The sequence below is a fragment of the Diceros bicornis genome, chromosome 6, assembly GCF_020826845.1.
Source record: "Diceros bicornis minor isolate mBicDic1 chromosome 6, mDicBic1.mat.cur, whole genome shotgun sequence".
In the NCBI taxonomy this organism is placed as follows: Eukaryota; Metazoa; Chordata; class Mammalia; order Perissodactyla; family Rhinocerotidae; genus Diceros; species Diceros bicornis.
This window is the reverse complement of record NC_080745.1, coordinates 35,562,158-35,579,100: the sequence shown is the minus strand read 5'-3', so window position 1 is coordinate 35,579,100 and position 16,943 is coordinate 35,562,158. Positions and strand designations below refer to the sequence as shown.

Here is a 16,943-nt window from a genome sequence, read left to right as displayed (position 1 = left end):
TGAGACCCTGAGAATCATTTTATCCTGAGCTAATTCAGCGGGTTTGCGGAGGGCCGGAATGGAGACAGTTCCGGCCTGGCCATCTCACAGCCTCTCCTCCAAGTTGCCATGGACACACACATACCCCTCACATTCCTGCTCCATCAGCCCTCACACGCAAAACCACAGTCTGGCTCTTGACTTCACAGATCTTAAAGGACCAGAAAGAGGAGAAAGACAACTCTATTCTTCTTGAACTTAACACAGATCAGTTTGGTGGTGTCGTTTCCAAATAACTGGATGCTCTGACGTTGCTTGGAATGGAATACACTATGCATCTCCGCAAGAATCTAGGGTTTATGTCCGTGACTCCTGTGGTCCTCATGAGTCCCTTTTGACAGATGAGGTACTACAGCCCAAAGGGGGAAGTGACTTGCCCTTGTCACATGGCCTGTACTTGGCAAAGTCCAGCCTAGAACCGTCTCCTGACTCCTAACCTTGTCTCTCTCTCCCACTCAGCACCAGCTCTGGGTTCTGATCCTGGCTCTGCTGCGAATGAGCTGTGTGGCCTGGGACGTATCACGTCAGCTCTCTGAACCTGCTTCATAAATGCACTGGCCCTTCAGAACCTCGATGTCATTTCGTTCATTCCACCAGCACTGCCTCTCAGGAGGCCCTGAGCCAGGTCCTAGGGCCATGAGGATGAAGATTCCAGCTCTTCGCCCACAGGGTAGAAACACATGCAGAGCCCAGCAAGGGTGCAGAATGGGAGACCTCACATGGGGAGAACAGGGCAGGATCCCAAGTCCTCTCTCAGGGGACCCAGGGATTCCCAAGAGAAGTCTGGTCAGAGAATTTCCATCCACAACTTGGCCTCCTTGTAAGAAAGCCCCACAACAAAATGTTTGAACTCAAAAGCAGAAAGATTAAGGGTCTTTATACACGTGACACAAAGATTCTTTATTTCACAGTGGAAAAAAAAAAAATCTCCTTTCTTCAGTTCTCACCTCTGGATTGCTTGAAATGCGGTTCACTTGCAAATTGTTAGGAGCACATTTATAGAGTAAAGCAGGAGTTGGGCTGCTTACCCGGACTCCTGAACCCGTCTCAGCAACACCGCAGAACCAGCATCCACTCTCACCTCTCAGACTGGGTTTTCCCACTGTGGGCTGTGTGGCAGGTGCTGTTGGTGCCAGGACTGGAAGTAGAGGACAGTTATCATTTATCCAACACCTACTAAGTACTACCGTTAGCACCCATTTCACAGATGAGGAAACCGAGGCTCACAGCTAGGATTTCAATCAGGGCTGTCCCCTCGCTTGCTCAGCCCCACTCTTGACTAGGACACAGGCCAGTCACTGCACTTGGGGGCCCAGGGAGCTGCAGTCTGCAAAATGGGTACATCCAAGGGGTCGAAGGTTAGTGGGGGCATCAAGACCATTACGAGAGAAGGAAGGAGACACTCTCTCTTGGGGGGGGGACGGTGCTCCTAGCTTCCCCACCCAAATGCAGTCGGACATCTCTTCCGCCCAGAGGCTCTGGAGAGCCAGCCCTACGGTCGAGCAAGGGGAGCGGAGGCACCCAAAGAAGGCGGCTACGGGCCATCACTCCAAAGGAGCCGATGCGGCTGAGGGCACACGCACCCAGGGCGCCTAGAGCCCCAGCTCTGGCTCCGCGTGGCACTTCCTACCCGACCCGGCCGCACGCGGGGCGCTCCCCAGCCCCGCGCCCCGCCCCCAGGCGCGCGGCGCCCCCCGCCCCGACCCCGCCCCCGCCCCGCCAGAGTGCCCACCCCCGGCCCGCCCCGCCGCCCCCTCGCCCGGTTCCCGCCGCGTCCCGGAGCGTCACGGCGCGCGCGGACTGAGTGGCCGGCAGTTGGCACCGGCGGCGCTGGCGCGTTGGCCGCTCCGCTCTCCCGCCAGCAGCCTCGGGCGCTCGGAGCCCCGGCCTCCCGTGGGGCCGGGAGCGGGCGGGCAGGAGGCCGCGAGGCGGGAGGAGGCGTCGGCGGAGAAGGCGGAGGCCGGCCCTCGGGCAGCCCCGAGAGCGCCCCAGCTTAGCCCGCAGCCCGGAGCTCGGGGCTCGGGCGCCTGCCTGGCCCGCGTCCCCGCGCGGCCACATGGCTCCGCTACGCGCGCTGCTGTCCTGCCTGCTGTCCCTGCACTGTGCGCTCTGTGCCGCCGCGGGCAGCCGGACCCCAGGTGCGTGCGGGTCGGGCGCGTGGGGCCCGAGGGTGCCCGAGGAACCCAGCAGCTTTCGAGCGGGTGGGAGGCAGTGCGCGCACTGGGGCTGAGCGCTCTTTTCTTTCCCTTGTGCCACCGACGCTGTCCCGCGATTTCTCTCTCTGCCACGAGATGTAGAGAGATCCCAGGAGAGGCTTTGGGGATACGGAGCCTCTTCTTAGGGGTTGTGTGTCTGTCTCTGTCTCTCTCTCTCTTTCTGTCTCTCTCTCCTTTGTCTTTTTCAGCATCTTCTCTGTCTCCAACTTGTACGCGTGTGTGCACGTATGTATTTGTACGTGTGTATTTCTGACTGTCACAGGCACAGAATCAGGCTGGCAGGTGGTTGCCGCACACCCCAGCGAACACCAGGCACTCACTCACACTTCTACCCGGAAACACACTTACGCCTCTCTCCCCTAGCATTCTCCCGCTCTGTGCAGACACCCTCACATGTAGACCAGAGACACTCCACTCTCACCTTGCAGTGTGGGGTGCCTTGCTGGTGGCTCTGAGCATAGGGAGGGGGCTCTGGTCATTTCCAGGCATATGGAAATGCTAGTCTGTGAGCTCTGTTCGTGTACCAAAGCAGGATCCCTCCAGCTGAAGTCTTGGGGGTCTTCTGCTGTAATGGGTAAAACCAGAGGAGAGTTAGTCCTCTCCCACCCATAACTGCCTTGGGTGTGGGGGATTTTCAGGACACATTTTCCAGATTTTATCAGGGCTGCGAAGGGGGTTGGGGAGACAAGAGATAGAGCCATGTGGAAATGAAAATTCCTCCCAAAGTGTAGCCGTGAATCCCCAGGCCTGGAAGCCAGGGAGCTGTCATTCCTGCTGGCCTGGCTGGGCTCAGGGAGAGCTGTGTGAGGACGGGGCCACTGGCATGCAGCCTGGAGCCTGGGGCCGCGACCTCACGCTTAATTCTGTCCGAGTGGGCAGGTCACCCCGTGTGCCTCCTTTTATTTTTGAAGATCTATATTTACTCGGCTTGGGGCTGGGCCATGTAGAAATCTCCACAGCCACTTTGCTGCTTAAACAAGTTTTTTTTTAAACTTTGAAAACTATAGAAGCTGTATTCCCTCCCTTCTCTCTCCAGCTCCTCCTTTCTCCGTGACACTTGCCCAGGATCCCCTGGGTTTCTAGGTGTGTTTGTTTTGCCAGCTGTGTTCCCAGAACTTGGCGAGCAGGGCCCTGCCCCAGGCTGGGCTGGTGACTTCAGCGCACTGGGGGAGTCTGGGCAGATCTGGTCTTCCTTCTCTTTGCCCTGGGGGCTTTCGGAGAATTTCGGTCCTTTCCTCCACTGCGCCCAAGGTTGGAAGGCTTGTTGCTAGAGTAACAGGACTGTTGGCATCATTTGTTTTCCTCTGCTAAGTTTAACAAGGACCTGGGGACTACAGGGAGCGATTTATGTCCACAAAGTACTTGAACACCGTTTATCCAAGTGCAGAGATCCAGGGGCTCAGGAAGTGCTGGGTGGGAAATGGATGAGCTTGGGCTAAGGGGTTCCTCCAAGGTGCTGCTCAGGTTGCAGATCCCTCCCTGCTCTCTTGGGATTTCTGGCCTCCCCTTCCCCCTGCAGACTGCACTGAAGTAACTCTTGGTTCACCTCCAACAGAGCTGCGCCTCTCTGGAAAGCTCCGTGACTATGATGTGACAGTGCCCTGCAGCACAGATTTTCGGGGACGCTTCCTCTCCCACGTGGTGTCTGGGCCAGCAGCAGCCGCCGCAGGGAGTGCGGTAGTGGACAGGCCACTCGCACCACTGTCACACACCAGCCACTTCCGGGTGGCCCGAAGCCCCCTGCGCCCCAGAGGAGCGACCCTGCATCCTGGCTGGGCGGGGCGCCACTCCCTCTATTTCAACGTCACTATTTTTGGGGAGAAACTGCATTTGCGCCTGCGACCCAACCAGCGGCTGGTGGTGCCCGGAGCCTCGGTGGAGTGGCAGGAGGATTACCAGGAGCTGTTCCGGCAGCCCTTGCGGCGGGGATGTGTCTATACCGGGGGTGTCACGGGCATGCCGGGGGCAGCTGTCGCCATCAGCAACTGTGACGGATTGGTAAGGGACACGCCTTTCATCAAGCTACATCCCTCCCCCCGTCCCCCGTCCCAGTCCCCGGCCATCTGAGTGAGGCTGACGTTTTCTTCTTGGCTCCCCTGTGTTTGGGGTTCCTGTGGCACCGTGTGCAGTCTGGGCCAAGTTGGGGGCTGCCCTGCCTTCCAGAGAGAACCCCGTGTGCCCTGCTGGCTCCCAAGTTCACACTCTGCCAGGTGTGAAGCGGCGGAGTTAGGATGGTACCTCATCCTGTTCAGCTCCTCACCGTCTGCTGACGCACCAGGACCACAACTTACCTGTCAGGGACCTGTGAGCCCAGACACATGCAGGGGTGAGGAGGGCGGGCTCTGCTGGGTTGAATCCTGGCTGTGCCACTCACCAGCTGTGAGGCGTGGGGTACGGTACCTGCCCTGCTTGTGGTTCTTTGCCTCATGCGTGAAGTGAGGATTTAGTCATGCTGCACACATTTACTGTGCCTGTCCCGTGTCCCCAGCACTGTTCAGGCCCTGGACATGGCAGTGCCCGAGACAGACACGGTCCCTGCCCTCATGGAGCTGACGTGCTGGTGATGAAAATATGGCCTGCCTCCCTGGGCAGTGTGGTTGGTGGTCGGCACCTGCCTAGCAGGTGGTCAAGGCTCTGTTGTGTTAGCCGCTGTCATTATTCTCACTGCTCTGTCCTTCCTCGTCCCCCACTGTCTCCGGTCTGAAGCCAGCCTGCTCTTTCCCAGTGCTCTGCTCTGTGAGTTCTCTTTCTTAGGACCTGCCCCCTCCTCCCAGGTGAGGGAACGCCCCTGCTAGTTGGCTCCATGTCACAAACCAGAAAGCCATGAGTGGCTTCCCTCTTTCTCGTGCTCCACTCGTGCTGTATCTCCTTCCTCTCACTGCTCCGTCCTCCGTGTGTTAGGCCCCCATGAGCCTGCGTGGCAGCCCCCAGGGCCCCAGTGGGCGCTTGTCCGTGGTCTCTACTCTACCCGCCAGGTATGAGCTGATGTGTCCCAGGAAAGGACCCGCCTGCCCCTCTGCCCTTCAGATTTAAGAGAGGGGTGAGTCAGAGGGGGATGGTAGAGGAGGGGTCTTTCCTCCCTGGCAGGGCTGGGAGCACTTCTCACTGTCTTCCCCTCCTTAGGAGGTGTCTTCCTTCTGAATGTCATGGCTGCCTTTCTCTAGGCTGGTGTTTCTCAATCTTTCTTTCATTATCATCTTCTTGAAAAGCCTTTTTAGACATTTTTTCCTAATTGCCCTCTCATGAAATTTTCGTACCACAGATATACTGAATATCTTTTTATAAACTCTATGTATATCTGTGCTTTATATATAAAAAGAGGACATTTTTTGCCTTCCAAAGAACCAATTTTTGCCCCATTGGAGGCGATAGGGCCCCCCTTGAGAGGCATGCTCTAGGCAGTGGTTGGTTCTCAGAGTTGAGCATGCGCTGGAATCACCTGGAATGCAAGGGTTCTGTGGAGCCCACTTTGAGAAACCCAGGTCGTAAGGACCGCTGGAGAAGGCTGAGACTGTGTTCTGATGCCGGCGAGCCTGGGCTGCCAGCCCGCCCTGACTCAGCGGTTCCGTGTAGCGGGAGCCTCTGTCAGCCTGCTGACTCGCGCTCTGCTGTGGCCACAAGTTTTGGTTTGAAAATCCAAAGTGACGTAAGGAATCACCCAGGGATGCAGCGTCTGTGCACAGTGCTGGTGCAAACCGATGGCTTGGCTGATTACACGGTGACCTCCTAAAGTCATCAGCCACGTAGACTGTGAGCTGTTCAGTGACAGAGCTGGGTCCCACTTCTTTCACTACCTCCGTAAATGAACGCTGGGGGCCCAAATGAAGGTGCAAGTGGATGAGCATCACCATTAATAGGTGACTGTCTGCTCACTTTGCACCCTGAGAACCTCCTTGTCATTGAACCAGCTCAGCAGCCTGTTGACAAGTGGTCACTGAACTGCTAGATGCTGCAGGGACCAGGGTCATGAAGGACCCTGGCCCAGCACCCCCTGCAGCAAGGTCACATGACCACACGGTGCAGTGTACATGATGACGAGCTGCACTCTGGTTGCTGGGGTGGGAGGCTGCTCGGTGGCCTGGGCAGGCCTGGCTCAGCCGGTGTTGCCGACTTTGGGTGGCCTCTGAGTGAATGTTCTCATAAGCTGTGTGACCTGTGCAACTCAGTCCCCATCTCTGGGCTTTACCCTTCTCCCCTGTCCAAAGAGGGGCTGCACTTGATGCTCCCTGGCAGACGGAAATCAATTCTGTGTGATGTTTGCAGAAGCCAGATCAGGTCTTAGAGGCCGTCCACGGATGGACTGCTGGCAGCCGGTTCTGCAGTGGAACTGAGGCTCCGGGCATGGCTCACACGGGTCCCCCCGACCCCGCCCTCACCTCAGGGCTGAGCCTCGGGTTGGGCCCTTGCTTACCACCAGGCCGCTGCTCTGTGTCCAGAGGCCAGTCCCTAAGTCCAGCTCCCAGAGGTCGCGCCATCCGGGTCCCTGACGGGGGCCACAGCCTAGCACAGAGGCCTTCCCAGGGCAGGGATTTCTTCGCTTCCAGCCACTCCAGAAAACTGCCCTGTGTCCCATGAAAGCGAGGAGGGGCTGTTCACAGTGACCTGGCTGAGCCACCTTGGGGCTCAAAGGCCACAGTGCAGCATTTCTGATGATAAGATTTAACTCTGCATCTTTGTGTGGTTTCCGGATTCAACCCCGTCTTCTTCAGCATCTCAAGTGCGGAAGTCATTCATTCCCAAAAGATGTGTACAGAGCACTGGCCATGGACAGGGTCCATAGGGAGATGTAAGAAAATGAAAGTGACGCAAATAATAACAGTAGCAGTAACGAGTCCTGCCCAAGGCCCAGGCACAGCATGTGTACTGTTGCGTGCATTCATTAACTCCACCCATTGTGTAGATGAGGAAACTGAGTCCTGGGGGGAGATATGAAGATAACACAGATAGCTTCTGTTGGCACAGAACTTTACAGTTTGCGAGCCCTTCAGTCATAAGAGGTATGTACACAGATAATGAATGTTATTACGCTGCTTTGCAGAGAGGTCCCTGCCCTCGAGGAACTTGGATGCCAAGCAGGGAGGGCCCCACAAGTAGTTTCAACATTAACTTGTCTGTTTTCCAGAACACTTTGGGGATGGGTACTCAGTAAATGGGAGTGATTATTATCTTTGGTGTTAGAGAAGGCGATATTTGAAGTGGGCCTTGAAGGATGAGTAGAAGTTTGCTGGGGCCAGAGGCTAGGGAGGGCGTTCTGGGCAGACGGAAGAGCTTGAGCAAGCAAATGAGGGAGCACCATGCTGGATGGGGCCGGGGAGGGGATCCCAGAAGATGCACTGGGCAGGCAGGCCTTGGTCTGACCTTGAAGGAAGGGCAGGATAGGAGAGGGGGCCCAGGTTGGGGGGGCAGCAGCCTGTTATCTGGAAAGAGTCTGGGCTGGGAGTTGGGAGACATGGCTCTGTGACCCTGGGCCAGCTGCCCTCCTTCTCTGGGCCTCACTTTCCTCCTGGGTGCATCTTGGAGGCTGGAGTGGATGAGCTCCAAGCCCCTCCCAGCTCTGGCATTGGTGCTTTGTGACGGGCTTTGCTGGAGGAGTTTGAAGCCAGGTCCTGTAAACCTGTAGTTGACTCCTCCGTCCCTGGCTGGTCCTGGGCCTGCTCCATGCCAAGCCTGGGCTGGGTTGCAGGTGCAGAGAGGAAAGACACCAGTTCTGAGCTCGGCCCTTGTGGCTGAGCAAACCTTCCAGTCGTAAGACAGTCTGAGCAAACCCCCTCTGTGCAGACAGACTCGCAGCCGTTTGGATCTTAGCTGCTGTGGTGAGAAGCACCGTGTCTAGACTGGTGGGTCGATCCTCACTTCCAACTGGAACCTGCAGTGGGAGTCATGGCCATCACCCCCTTCCACTTCTGCCGTCCCATGGAGTCACTCACCCATGGGCACCTGGGACAGACATGGGGAGGGTCTGGGCACTGAGGTTAAGTCATGACTAAAACTGAGGAATGGACACTTGTCTCACTTCCCACTTGCTCTTCTGGAGGGTGTGGTGTGTGCTAGCCAGAGGAGGGGCTCAGGAGGGACCCAGGAATGAGGAAGCCAGGACCCCTGCCCTGGATGAGTTTGTAGGGTAACGGGGACCCAGACATAAAAGCAGGAAAATTACAATTCTGTGTGAGACAGTAGTGGAAGGCCCAATTTATTTTGGTTAGGGCACCTAGGAAGGCTCCCTGGAGGAGGTGGCACTGGCTCAAGACTGTTCAAACATTATAAACGTGAAAGAAAGTGCTGGGCCCCTGGCTAGCAGAGAGCGATTGACCCAGGCAGGCTTGAGGGTGTCTAGGGGAAAAAGATAAGGGGTGTGGGGAGGCCCAGTCTTACCTGCAGAGTGTCCTCTGGGGTTGGGGGCAGCTCTCAGACCCTAGCGTCTCAGACTGGGAATATGCCTGGGCAGCCGCAGCAACTTGATAGACCATTCTTCAGAGCCCCCCTTAGAGAGACTGGCCGATCCATGCAGTGGTCCTCCCCACGTTCCTGGGATCCTCATCCTCTGAGGGCCTGCGGGCAGGGAGGGCCTGGGTCTTCTCAGGACCCCTGGTTGGGGGCCAGGTGCAGAACAGACCCTCCGCTAGCAATGGTGGCTCTGAATTCCTGGGAGGAACATGAAGGCCTGGGTTGGGGGCCAGTTCTTTGTGGGTCCTGGAGACGTTGTGGGGTGCCAGAATGGGGTCAGCAGAGTGGGGACCCCATGTACCATCTAGAACCTGGACTGGCAGCCTCCTAAATGGCTGCTTCCCTGGCTGCCTTCTCTGCGTTCCCGGGTCCTGGGCCTCGCTCCCCTACACTGGGGTGATGGGGACTTGGCTGCGCTGTGCACCCCCGCTTTGCCTTCAGTGCCTCTGTGAGTCACAGGCCTGGCGCAGAAACAGCTGCACGTGTAAGATTCGTCACATCTGGTTCCGTTTTCCACCTTCTGTAGATTGTGAATTTTTAACGGGTTACAGAGTAGACCTCTGGCAGGCGGCGTGGGGAGAGGGCGGGGAGGCTGAGGCCCGGGCCTGCTGCTTCCCCCTAATGCTGTGCACGTCACGGAAGCTCTCTGAGCCTCCGTCCTTTTAGCTTTAAAATGGGATTCCAAAAGGGGGTGGTGGTGGGGGTGGTGGTGGATGGTAACAAGGACCAGGGTTTCTTTGTGGGGTGATTAAATGTTCTAAAATTGATTGTGGTGGTGGCTGTACAACTCTATGCATATACTAAAACCCATTAAATCCTACACTTTAAATGAATGAATTGTATGGTAGGTGAATTATATCTTGATAAAATTGTTACAAAAAGTGCCTGGCCCATAGACAGGCCCATGACAGACGTTGTTAGTAGTAATTATGAGGAGACAGTCTAGGGTGGCAGAAAGTGTGGGGTCTCTGCTCTGAGACAGACCAGCTGTGTGACCTTGAATAAGTTTCTGCATCTCTCTGTGCTTAGAGTCCTCATCTGTAAGAAAGGAAGAAGAGCGACCATCTATAGGGTTGTTCAGAGGTTTAAATAAGATAATGTAAAAAGGTGAAGAGTCTAGGAAATAGTGGGGCCTTAAAAAATGGAGATTATTTTAGTGATTTTTAATAGTAATATTTATTACTTTTTTACAGTAATTACTGCAGTAATTATTGTTAATAGTGAAAAATACCGTAAATAGCGTTAGAGTCCCTGGTATTGCAACAGTACGTAGATTATCAGTGTTCTCTGATGCGAGTGTGAGGCCACCTCTGGCTCCCGGGTTGGGGAACCTGTCTCCCTTCTGCTGTGACAGCTTTCTCTGCAGAATGAGCTGGATGGTGCTCGCTCAGTGCTTGGGAGTATATTACGAGTGGGCTGTAATAACCCCGGATGCCTTCCAGGACAGGGGGATCCCGAGAGGTGCCAAGTGGAGGATCCCATTAATCATCTGTGGGCCCCTGCCCAGGGCCAGGCCCTTGACCAGGTCCTAGGAATGCAGGGATGAAACTCACCCATCTCTCCCCGTCCTCCAGAAAACTAAACTTCAGTGTTTTGTGGCAATGCAGGGAAGCATAATGCACTCAGTGGGTGGCCTGGAGGTGAGACTGAGAGGGCGAGGTGCTCAGGGAAGGGGCCATTTGGGCTGGGTTTTAAAGCATCAATAGGAGTTTTTAAAGCCAAGAGGTAGGGATTGTAGGCATTCTGCAGGGAAGGAAATCCTGTGTCTTCGTGGGATTCAAGAAATGGCAAGTGATCCCAGCTCTCCATGGGAGAAGGGGGGTGGTGAAAATGTAGTCTGGAAAATCTCTGCCTCACCGCGGAGCTTAGACTTGCCCCTGTGGCCATCGGGAGCCATGGGAGGTTTGTAAGCAGGAGCCACATTAGTGTTTGGGGAAGATACTAATCTTCACAGCGGCATGCTGGTATAGGGCCGGTTCAGCAGGTGTGCCTGTGGCTCATTGGTGTCCTTGTACCAACACCTGTCCTCACCTTGGGGGCTGCTCCTTGCTGGCTGGGGAGTGAGTGGCCTGTCCTGGCAGCTCCTTGGGAAGCCCCGGCCCTGCCCCGCTGCCCACCCCTGCCCTAGGGATGTGGAGCCTGAGGCCTGGAGTTCCAACGGTGCCCTCACCCCACCACCCAGCTGGCCGGTCCCCATACACCCTTGCCTGCGGGCCGCCTGCCTCACCCGTCTGTGCCGACAGCCCTGGGAGGGGCAGGGGTGTCTGGCCCCACGCTGCTGCAGGCCTCCCCTCCTTGCTCTGCCTGCTCTCTGGCTTCCATGGCAGCTCCTCTCTGCAGACTCCAGCCCTTGCCCCAGCCAGACTGATGTGTTCTCGCATCACTTTGCAGCCTCCTTGCTTTTGCTCGTGCTGTTCACACCTCCCACGGTGCCTTCCCCTTCCCTCTGCTTGGTGCATCCCCCATCTCAGCCACCGTTCCCGGAAATCAGAGACTGTGTCTTAAATATTTGCATTTGTCTGAGTGCTGAGCACAGTACTGGGCTCTTGGTACCCAGGAGGCCGCGATTTCAGCTGCCTCCAGGAGCAGGGAGTAACACGAGACAGAGAAGAGGGCCAGGGTCTAGTTGGGGGAGATGCCATTGTGGCTAGCTGGAGAGGTCATGCCCTGTCTAAAGGCAGCCCATCTGGTGTATCAAGATCTTTGAGTATTTTAAGGAGAAATCAGAAATATGGATTTTTAAGCAAAGTGTTCTATTTTTTAAGACATGTATGGACCAAACATAGCAGGGTTGTTAGCTGGAGGCCGCGGATGGCCGGTGAAGCAGTATGTGCAGGGGATGAGAGCATGACCCAGGGAACAAGACCGCCTGGGCTGAAATCCCAGCTCTGCCTTTTACATACTATGTGGCCTTGGGCAATTACCGAACCTCTCTGTGCCTCCATTTCCTCATCCATAAGGTGGGGATTGTAGTATAGTCACTTCATTGAGCTGTCTTGTGCACCAGGGCTTATTAGCATAGTCCTCGATACGCCTCAGCCGTTGCTATTAAACGGTGTGGATTTATAGGTTGTGTCTGGTGGGTCTGAGGAGGTGGTGGTGGAGAAGAAGAGGAGGCCAAGAGCACCCCATTTGTCTGCTTGACCCCCAGAGCAGGGGGCTCTGGGCCTTCAGCCAGGCAGGCAGAGCTCATCCCCGTCGCCACCTCACCCAGGCCTGTTTTTCTCAGGCTGCAACTTGCTCCTCATTCCAGTTTGCATTCTCGCCTGGAACATTCCCACCGGGTTCCCAAAGGGCAGGTCTGAGTTTGGTCACCTGTGTGTCCCATGACCCCTGCACAGGGCAGGCTCTCCTGGATGCCCGGTGAGCTGACCGAGGGAGAGAGCGGGGAGGCTGGCTCTCAGAGGTGGCCTGGAGCTCACGTTTGTGTCTTCTGACCCCAGTTAGACGAGGAGGGGCAGCATGCCTGTCGCTCTCCCCGTGCCTGACTGTCACCTGCCCCAGGCCAGCGATGACACGTGTGGCACACATACCACCATTGGCCCTGCAGCACCCTGGCAGGTGTTGCAGGTCAGCTGGGCACACTGTCCCTGAGTGTCCCCCAGTGTGTGCTCCATGCAGCTATGCCCCGGAGGCCTGAGTGGGTGTGCGAGGTGAAACCTGTTTGCCTCCCTGCCCTGGGCATCCCCTCACCAGCGAGTTTGTGTCTCTAGAGCTCGCATCCTCCCTGAGGGTGCGACTTGGTTCATCACGTTTGCTGTTGACATAACCGAGTTCCCTGAGAAACCCTGGGCCCGCCTTGTAGAATTTGTGTCTGTAAAATGAAAACCAGAAGCTGTCTCCTTGGAGAGAGAGGGAACATCTCATGACCCAGCCCACAGGGTGACGGTGGGTCTTCAGGTGGACAGTGGCCTGCAGCTCTTCTTATTCTTTACAGAGTGCGTCACCTGTGGCCACTTCCTGCTTGTGGTGGGGTGAGGTCCTGGGGGCCGAAGGCGAGGGCAGTGGTCAGCGCGGGGGCCTTGCTCTCAGCCGAGTCCCAGGAGGCGGGCAGCACAGGTCTTCCTGGGGAGGCAGGCAGTGGGGAAACGGAGGGACTGGAGCAGTTATCCACTGCTGCGTAACAAACCAGCTAAAACTGGGGAACTCAAAACAACAACAAAGGATTCTTCCTCACATTTCCGTAGGGTGGCTGGGCGGTTCCTCCGCTGGTGGCTCCTGGGCCCTCATGCAGCTGCCTGCGGCTGGAGGTGGGCTGGGCTGGAAGGGCCAAGCTGGCTTCCTTCACACGTCTGGCGTTGGTCCTGGCTGTTGGCTGGGCAGCCTCAGTTCTCCTCTCTGTGGCCTCTCATCCTCCAGGAGGCAAGACCAGCTTCTTTCAAGGAAGTCTCAGGGTTGCACTCCAGGAGGGCGAAGGCAGAGGCTGTAAGACCTGTTAAGGCCTAGCTTTGGAATTGTGTAATATAGCTTCTGTGCTGTTGGTCCAAGCGAGCCCAAGGCCAGACTGGATTTTCCAGGACTGGGGAGATGGACTTCACCTCCTGAGGGGAGGGGCAGCGAAGTCTCATCGCACAGAGGCGAGCGGACAGGCGGGATTGTTGCCGCCATCTTTGCATTGTTTTTCTGTACTGACCCTGGTCAAGTTGCTTGCCCTCTCTGAGCCTCAGTTTCCACATCTCTAAAGTGGGTGTCACTACCTCGTAGTTTTATTGGTTAGAAATCAAGCACTTAAGTGCTGCTGCAGGGCCTAGAGTAATAAATGGTGGCTTTTATGATTATCGTTGATCACAATAAACACAGAAAGTGAGGCAGGATCCGCAGTAGGTTCGTCCCCAGACCGCTGGTCACCCATTTCAGTGCTCTTCTTGTTTCCCGGAAGGCTGCATCCCGTTGGGGCCTCTGTCTGAGTGGACGCCCGGGGTCTGGGCCCTGGGGTTTTCCGGTCCTCAAGGCGGTTGATCTTGCAGAGCTTTGCCTCCCTCGTCTCCCCACGGCTGTGCCTCGCTGTCTGCTCTGGATTAATAACGTATTTATGATATGGAATGAAAGCCAGACGTCACCTCAGTGCCCCTCCTCCCGAGCAGAGCCGGCCCCCCTTCCAGCGAGGGAGGCTGCAATTATTCTTCCCCGCATCTTCAGGCCGGCGGGAGGGATGGCGGCCTGTGGGCCGCCCTGCAGGCTGGTGAGTGTGGTGGGGGCTGCGCTTGCCCTCCCCCCCAGCCTCAGTGTGCTAGAGGCCCAGGGGCGGGCCCTCGGTGAGGACCCGGGAATTTCCGCATTCCCTGGACCCTGCAGGGGGAGGTTCCCAAACCATCCGCCAGGCCTGGCCTTCCATTTTCAGCATGTGGGCCTTGCCCTGCCTTCAAAGCCTTAGAAACAACAACAACAACAATAATAGTAATTTCTGCAGGCCGCCTCGTCCTCGGTAGCACCAAGGAGTTCCCTGTTAGCACAGATGGTCCTCGTGTTACAGCAGCCTCTGGTGGTGCATCTCCGCTCAGCGTCACTTCCGCAGTTCATCCTGACTTTGGCCTGAGTGTGGTCTGCTGTGGCTGGAAGGGGATTTGGGGGCCTCTTGGTCCCCTCTTCACCTTCCAGACGAGGAAGCCGAGGCTTGAGGGAGGGAAGAGACTCACCCAGGGTCATGCGGCAACTGTCAGGGCCGTGGGGTCTGGGCGCCTGACTCCGAGTCCAGTGCTCCCCCTAGGATCCCCCCCGGCCTCTCCTGAGTCAGTGGAAAGGACTGAGTAAATGTCAGCAGTGACTCGAGGTCATGAACCCCATGCTGGCCAGTGAGGCGGTGGCGTGGCAACGGCTTCAGAGCGTGAATGCAGAAGCGATTGGTCCAGCAGTTGCCCTTTGGGGGCGTCCTGGGAGTCCTTGGGCCTGGGTCCTGAGTGGAGGTGTTGACGAGGCTCCCATTGCGAGGGTGGCTGCTCAACCTCTGCATGTCAGTGTCCTCCCGAAAGCTGGGAGGCCAACTAAGAAAGAACAAATATCAACCGCCCAGTTAGTGGGATTGGAAGCTCAAACAGAACCTTCTGGTGTTTCTCGGCCCCAAGTCACCATTGCTGCTGTTTTATCCATTTTGAAAATATTGGAAGGCAGGGGGCTGTGGTTATGCACACATTACGTGTTATGGAACATTAAAAACCCTGCAGTCTCCTTTTCTTCTGCTTTCCATAATGGTTGAGGGGGCAGAGGAACAGGCCCCTTTAGAGAAATGTCTGAAGGTGAGAGCATTTGTCAGGACATGGTCGGTCTGAATGCAAACTCCGTTCCCTAGGGGTTACTTGAAGCCCTTTGTCAGCCTTTGCTTTTATCTTTTTTATTATTATTTTTTGTGTGTGAGGAAGATTAGCCCTGAGCTAACATCTGCCAATCCTCTTTTTGCTGAGGAAGATTGGCCCTGGGCTAACATCTGTGCCCATCTTCCTCCACTTTATATGGGACGCCGCCACAGCATGGCTTTCCAAGTGGTGCGTTGGTACGTGCCCGGGATCTGAACTGGTGAACCCCGGGCCGCCGCAGCAGAGCGCATGCACTTAACCGCTTGCACCACCGGGCCGGCCCCAGCCTTTGCTTTTAAGCAGACCAAATATTTATACCTTTGATCTGTCCAGAAAACGCCCATGCCCCCCAGGCCAGCCCCGCCCCAGAGCAGAGGTTATTTCTGCCCCTTGAGGCTGGCAGAGCCCACAATCGGCATCAGCCCCTCCAGCCCACAGAGGCCTTGTGTTCGTAGCCTGGCAGGCTGCTGGCCCGGGTGCCTTGAGTGCTTGATACTTCATCACCTCATCATTCATGGTCCCCTAAGCCACGGCCACATTTTGTGGGAGAGCAGCTCTCTCATTAAGGGTGATATGCCCAGGGGAGCTCGTTTTGTGGGCTTGGCCCCAAAACTGTTTATTTAAGGTGGTTTTGTTCCGAAGTTGGTCCTGTGGCCTGGGTCGCTACTTGTCCTCCCTAAGCTCACGTCTAGAAGAGGGGCAGACAGACAGATCTGGACGGGGATAGAGCAGCACCGGGAGCCACTGGGGGCCTGGAGGAGAGAGTGATGGAAGGGTGGCATCTGAGCTGGGCTGGCAGGGCGTTGATGGCAGAGCTCACAGCAGGGACAGAGGCATGAAGGCCCACGTGAACACGTGTGGTGCCAGGTACGGAACAGGCCCCATGTGGCTGCCAGGGGGGGATTTTTGTTGCTAATAATTCCGAAAGGGAAACAGACAGGGCTTGAGAAGCATAACACGTGGTGGGGTGGTCGGAGCCACCGTCCTCTCTCCTGGGTAGTGGTAATGGCCTCCCTAGCTGATCTCCACTTCCGTCCATGCTCCCTGATGTCTGCTCACCAACAACAGCCAGAGCAGTTGGTTAGATCTAAGCCTTCCCATGATCCTCCTCTAGGAGAAGCCAAGCAGGCCCTCCGGTCCCTCCTCCCGTGTGCCTGTGACCTCCTCCGCCCCTCCCTCCGTGGTGGTCCCTCTGTGCTCCTTGGGGGGACACCCCTCCCCAGGTACCGCCAGCGCCTGCCCCTCATTTCCTTCAGGTTTTTGCTCAATTGTCACCTTCTTAATGACATCTTCCCTGACTCCCTTATTTACAATTTCAACCCCCAATTCTCTCCCCTGCTTAATTTTTCTCCGTAGCTGTTTCCATTTGGTATGCTGTATTTTAACCTACTGACTGCCTGTCTCACCCCTTGGTAGAATGTTAGTTCCAGGTGAGAAGGAACTTGTGGCTGTGTCTTCAGCACCTAGACCAGGGCCTGCTCAGCAATTATCTGATGCATGACTGGATGAATAGTACTGCAGACAGAGGTTCAGGAGGCGTGAAATTGCGGAGATGTACATGAACATGTGAAGTGAGTCGAGAACCTGGTGAGCGGCCTGAGGGGCTGGGATGTGGGCATTCGTGTTGCTAGTAACTGACGGGGCTTCACACGGACAAGCTTTGGTGAAGTGTCCGAGTTCTGAGAAATCTGGAAAACATGCTAGTGGTGCCCGGCCCTGGTCAGGATTGAGGATGGTAACAGGCCTCATTTGATGGTGCTTTCCAGCTAGTATGGCTCTGTCCACTCCTCCCCACTGTGCAGAGGGGGGCAGTGACGCCGGGAGGGGTATGTGTTGTCAGGGGTCGCTTGTGGGGTTAGAGCCGGGCCTGGCATGGGAACTCAGGCGGCCAGGCCCACTCCTTTCCATTCTCGCGTGCTTACCTGCCCTCTGCAAGGAGCCTTTCTCCTGCCAC

At 56.3% G+C, this 16,943-nt stretch overlaps 1 protein-coding gene across 4 annotated transcripts in view; it reads left to right on the top strand.

Annotated features, from left to right (window-relative positions):
- Nucleotides 1-1,950: 1,950 nt before the first annotated feature.
- ADAMTS14 (ADAM metallopeptidase with thrombospondin type 1 motif 14) overlaps nucleotides 1,951-16,943 on the top strand; it is a 79,565-nt gene continuing 64,572 nt past the window's right edge. For all 4 annotated transcript variants that reach the window (XM_058543253.1, XM_058543251.1, XM_058543252.1 and 1 more), the window contains exons 1-2: nucleotides 1,951-2,177; nucleotides 3,811-4,253. In XM_058543253.1, the coding sequence (XP_058399236.1) occupies nucleotides 2,096-2,177; nucleotides 3,811-4,253 (525 nt within the window). In that variant the 5' untranslated portion in view covers nucleotides 1,951-2,095. The remainder of the gene's footprint in view (nucleotides 2,178-3,810; nucleotides 4,254-16,943) is intronic.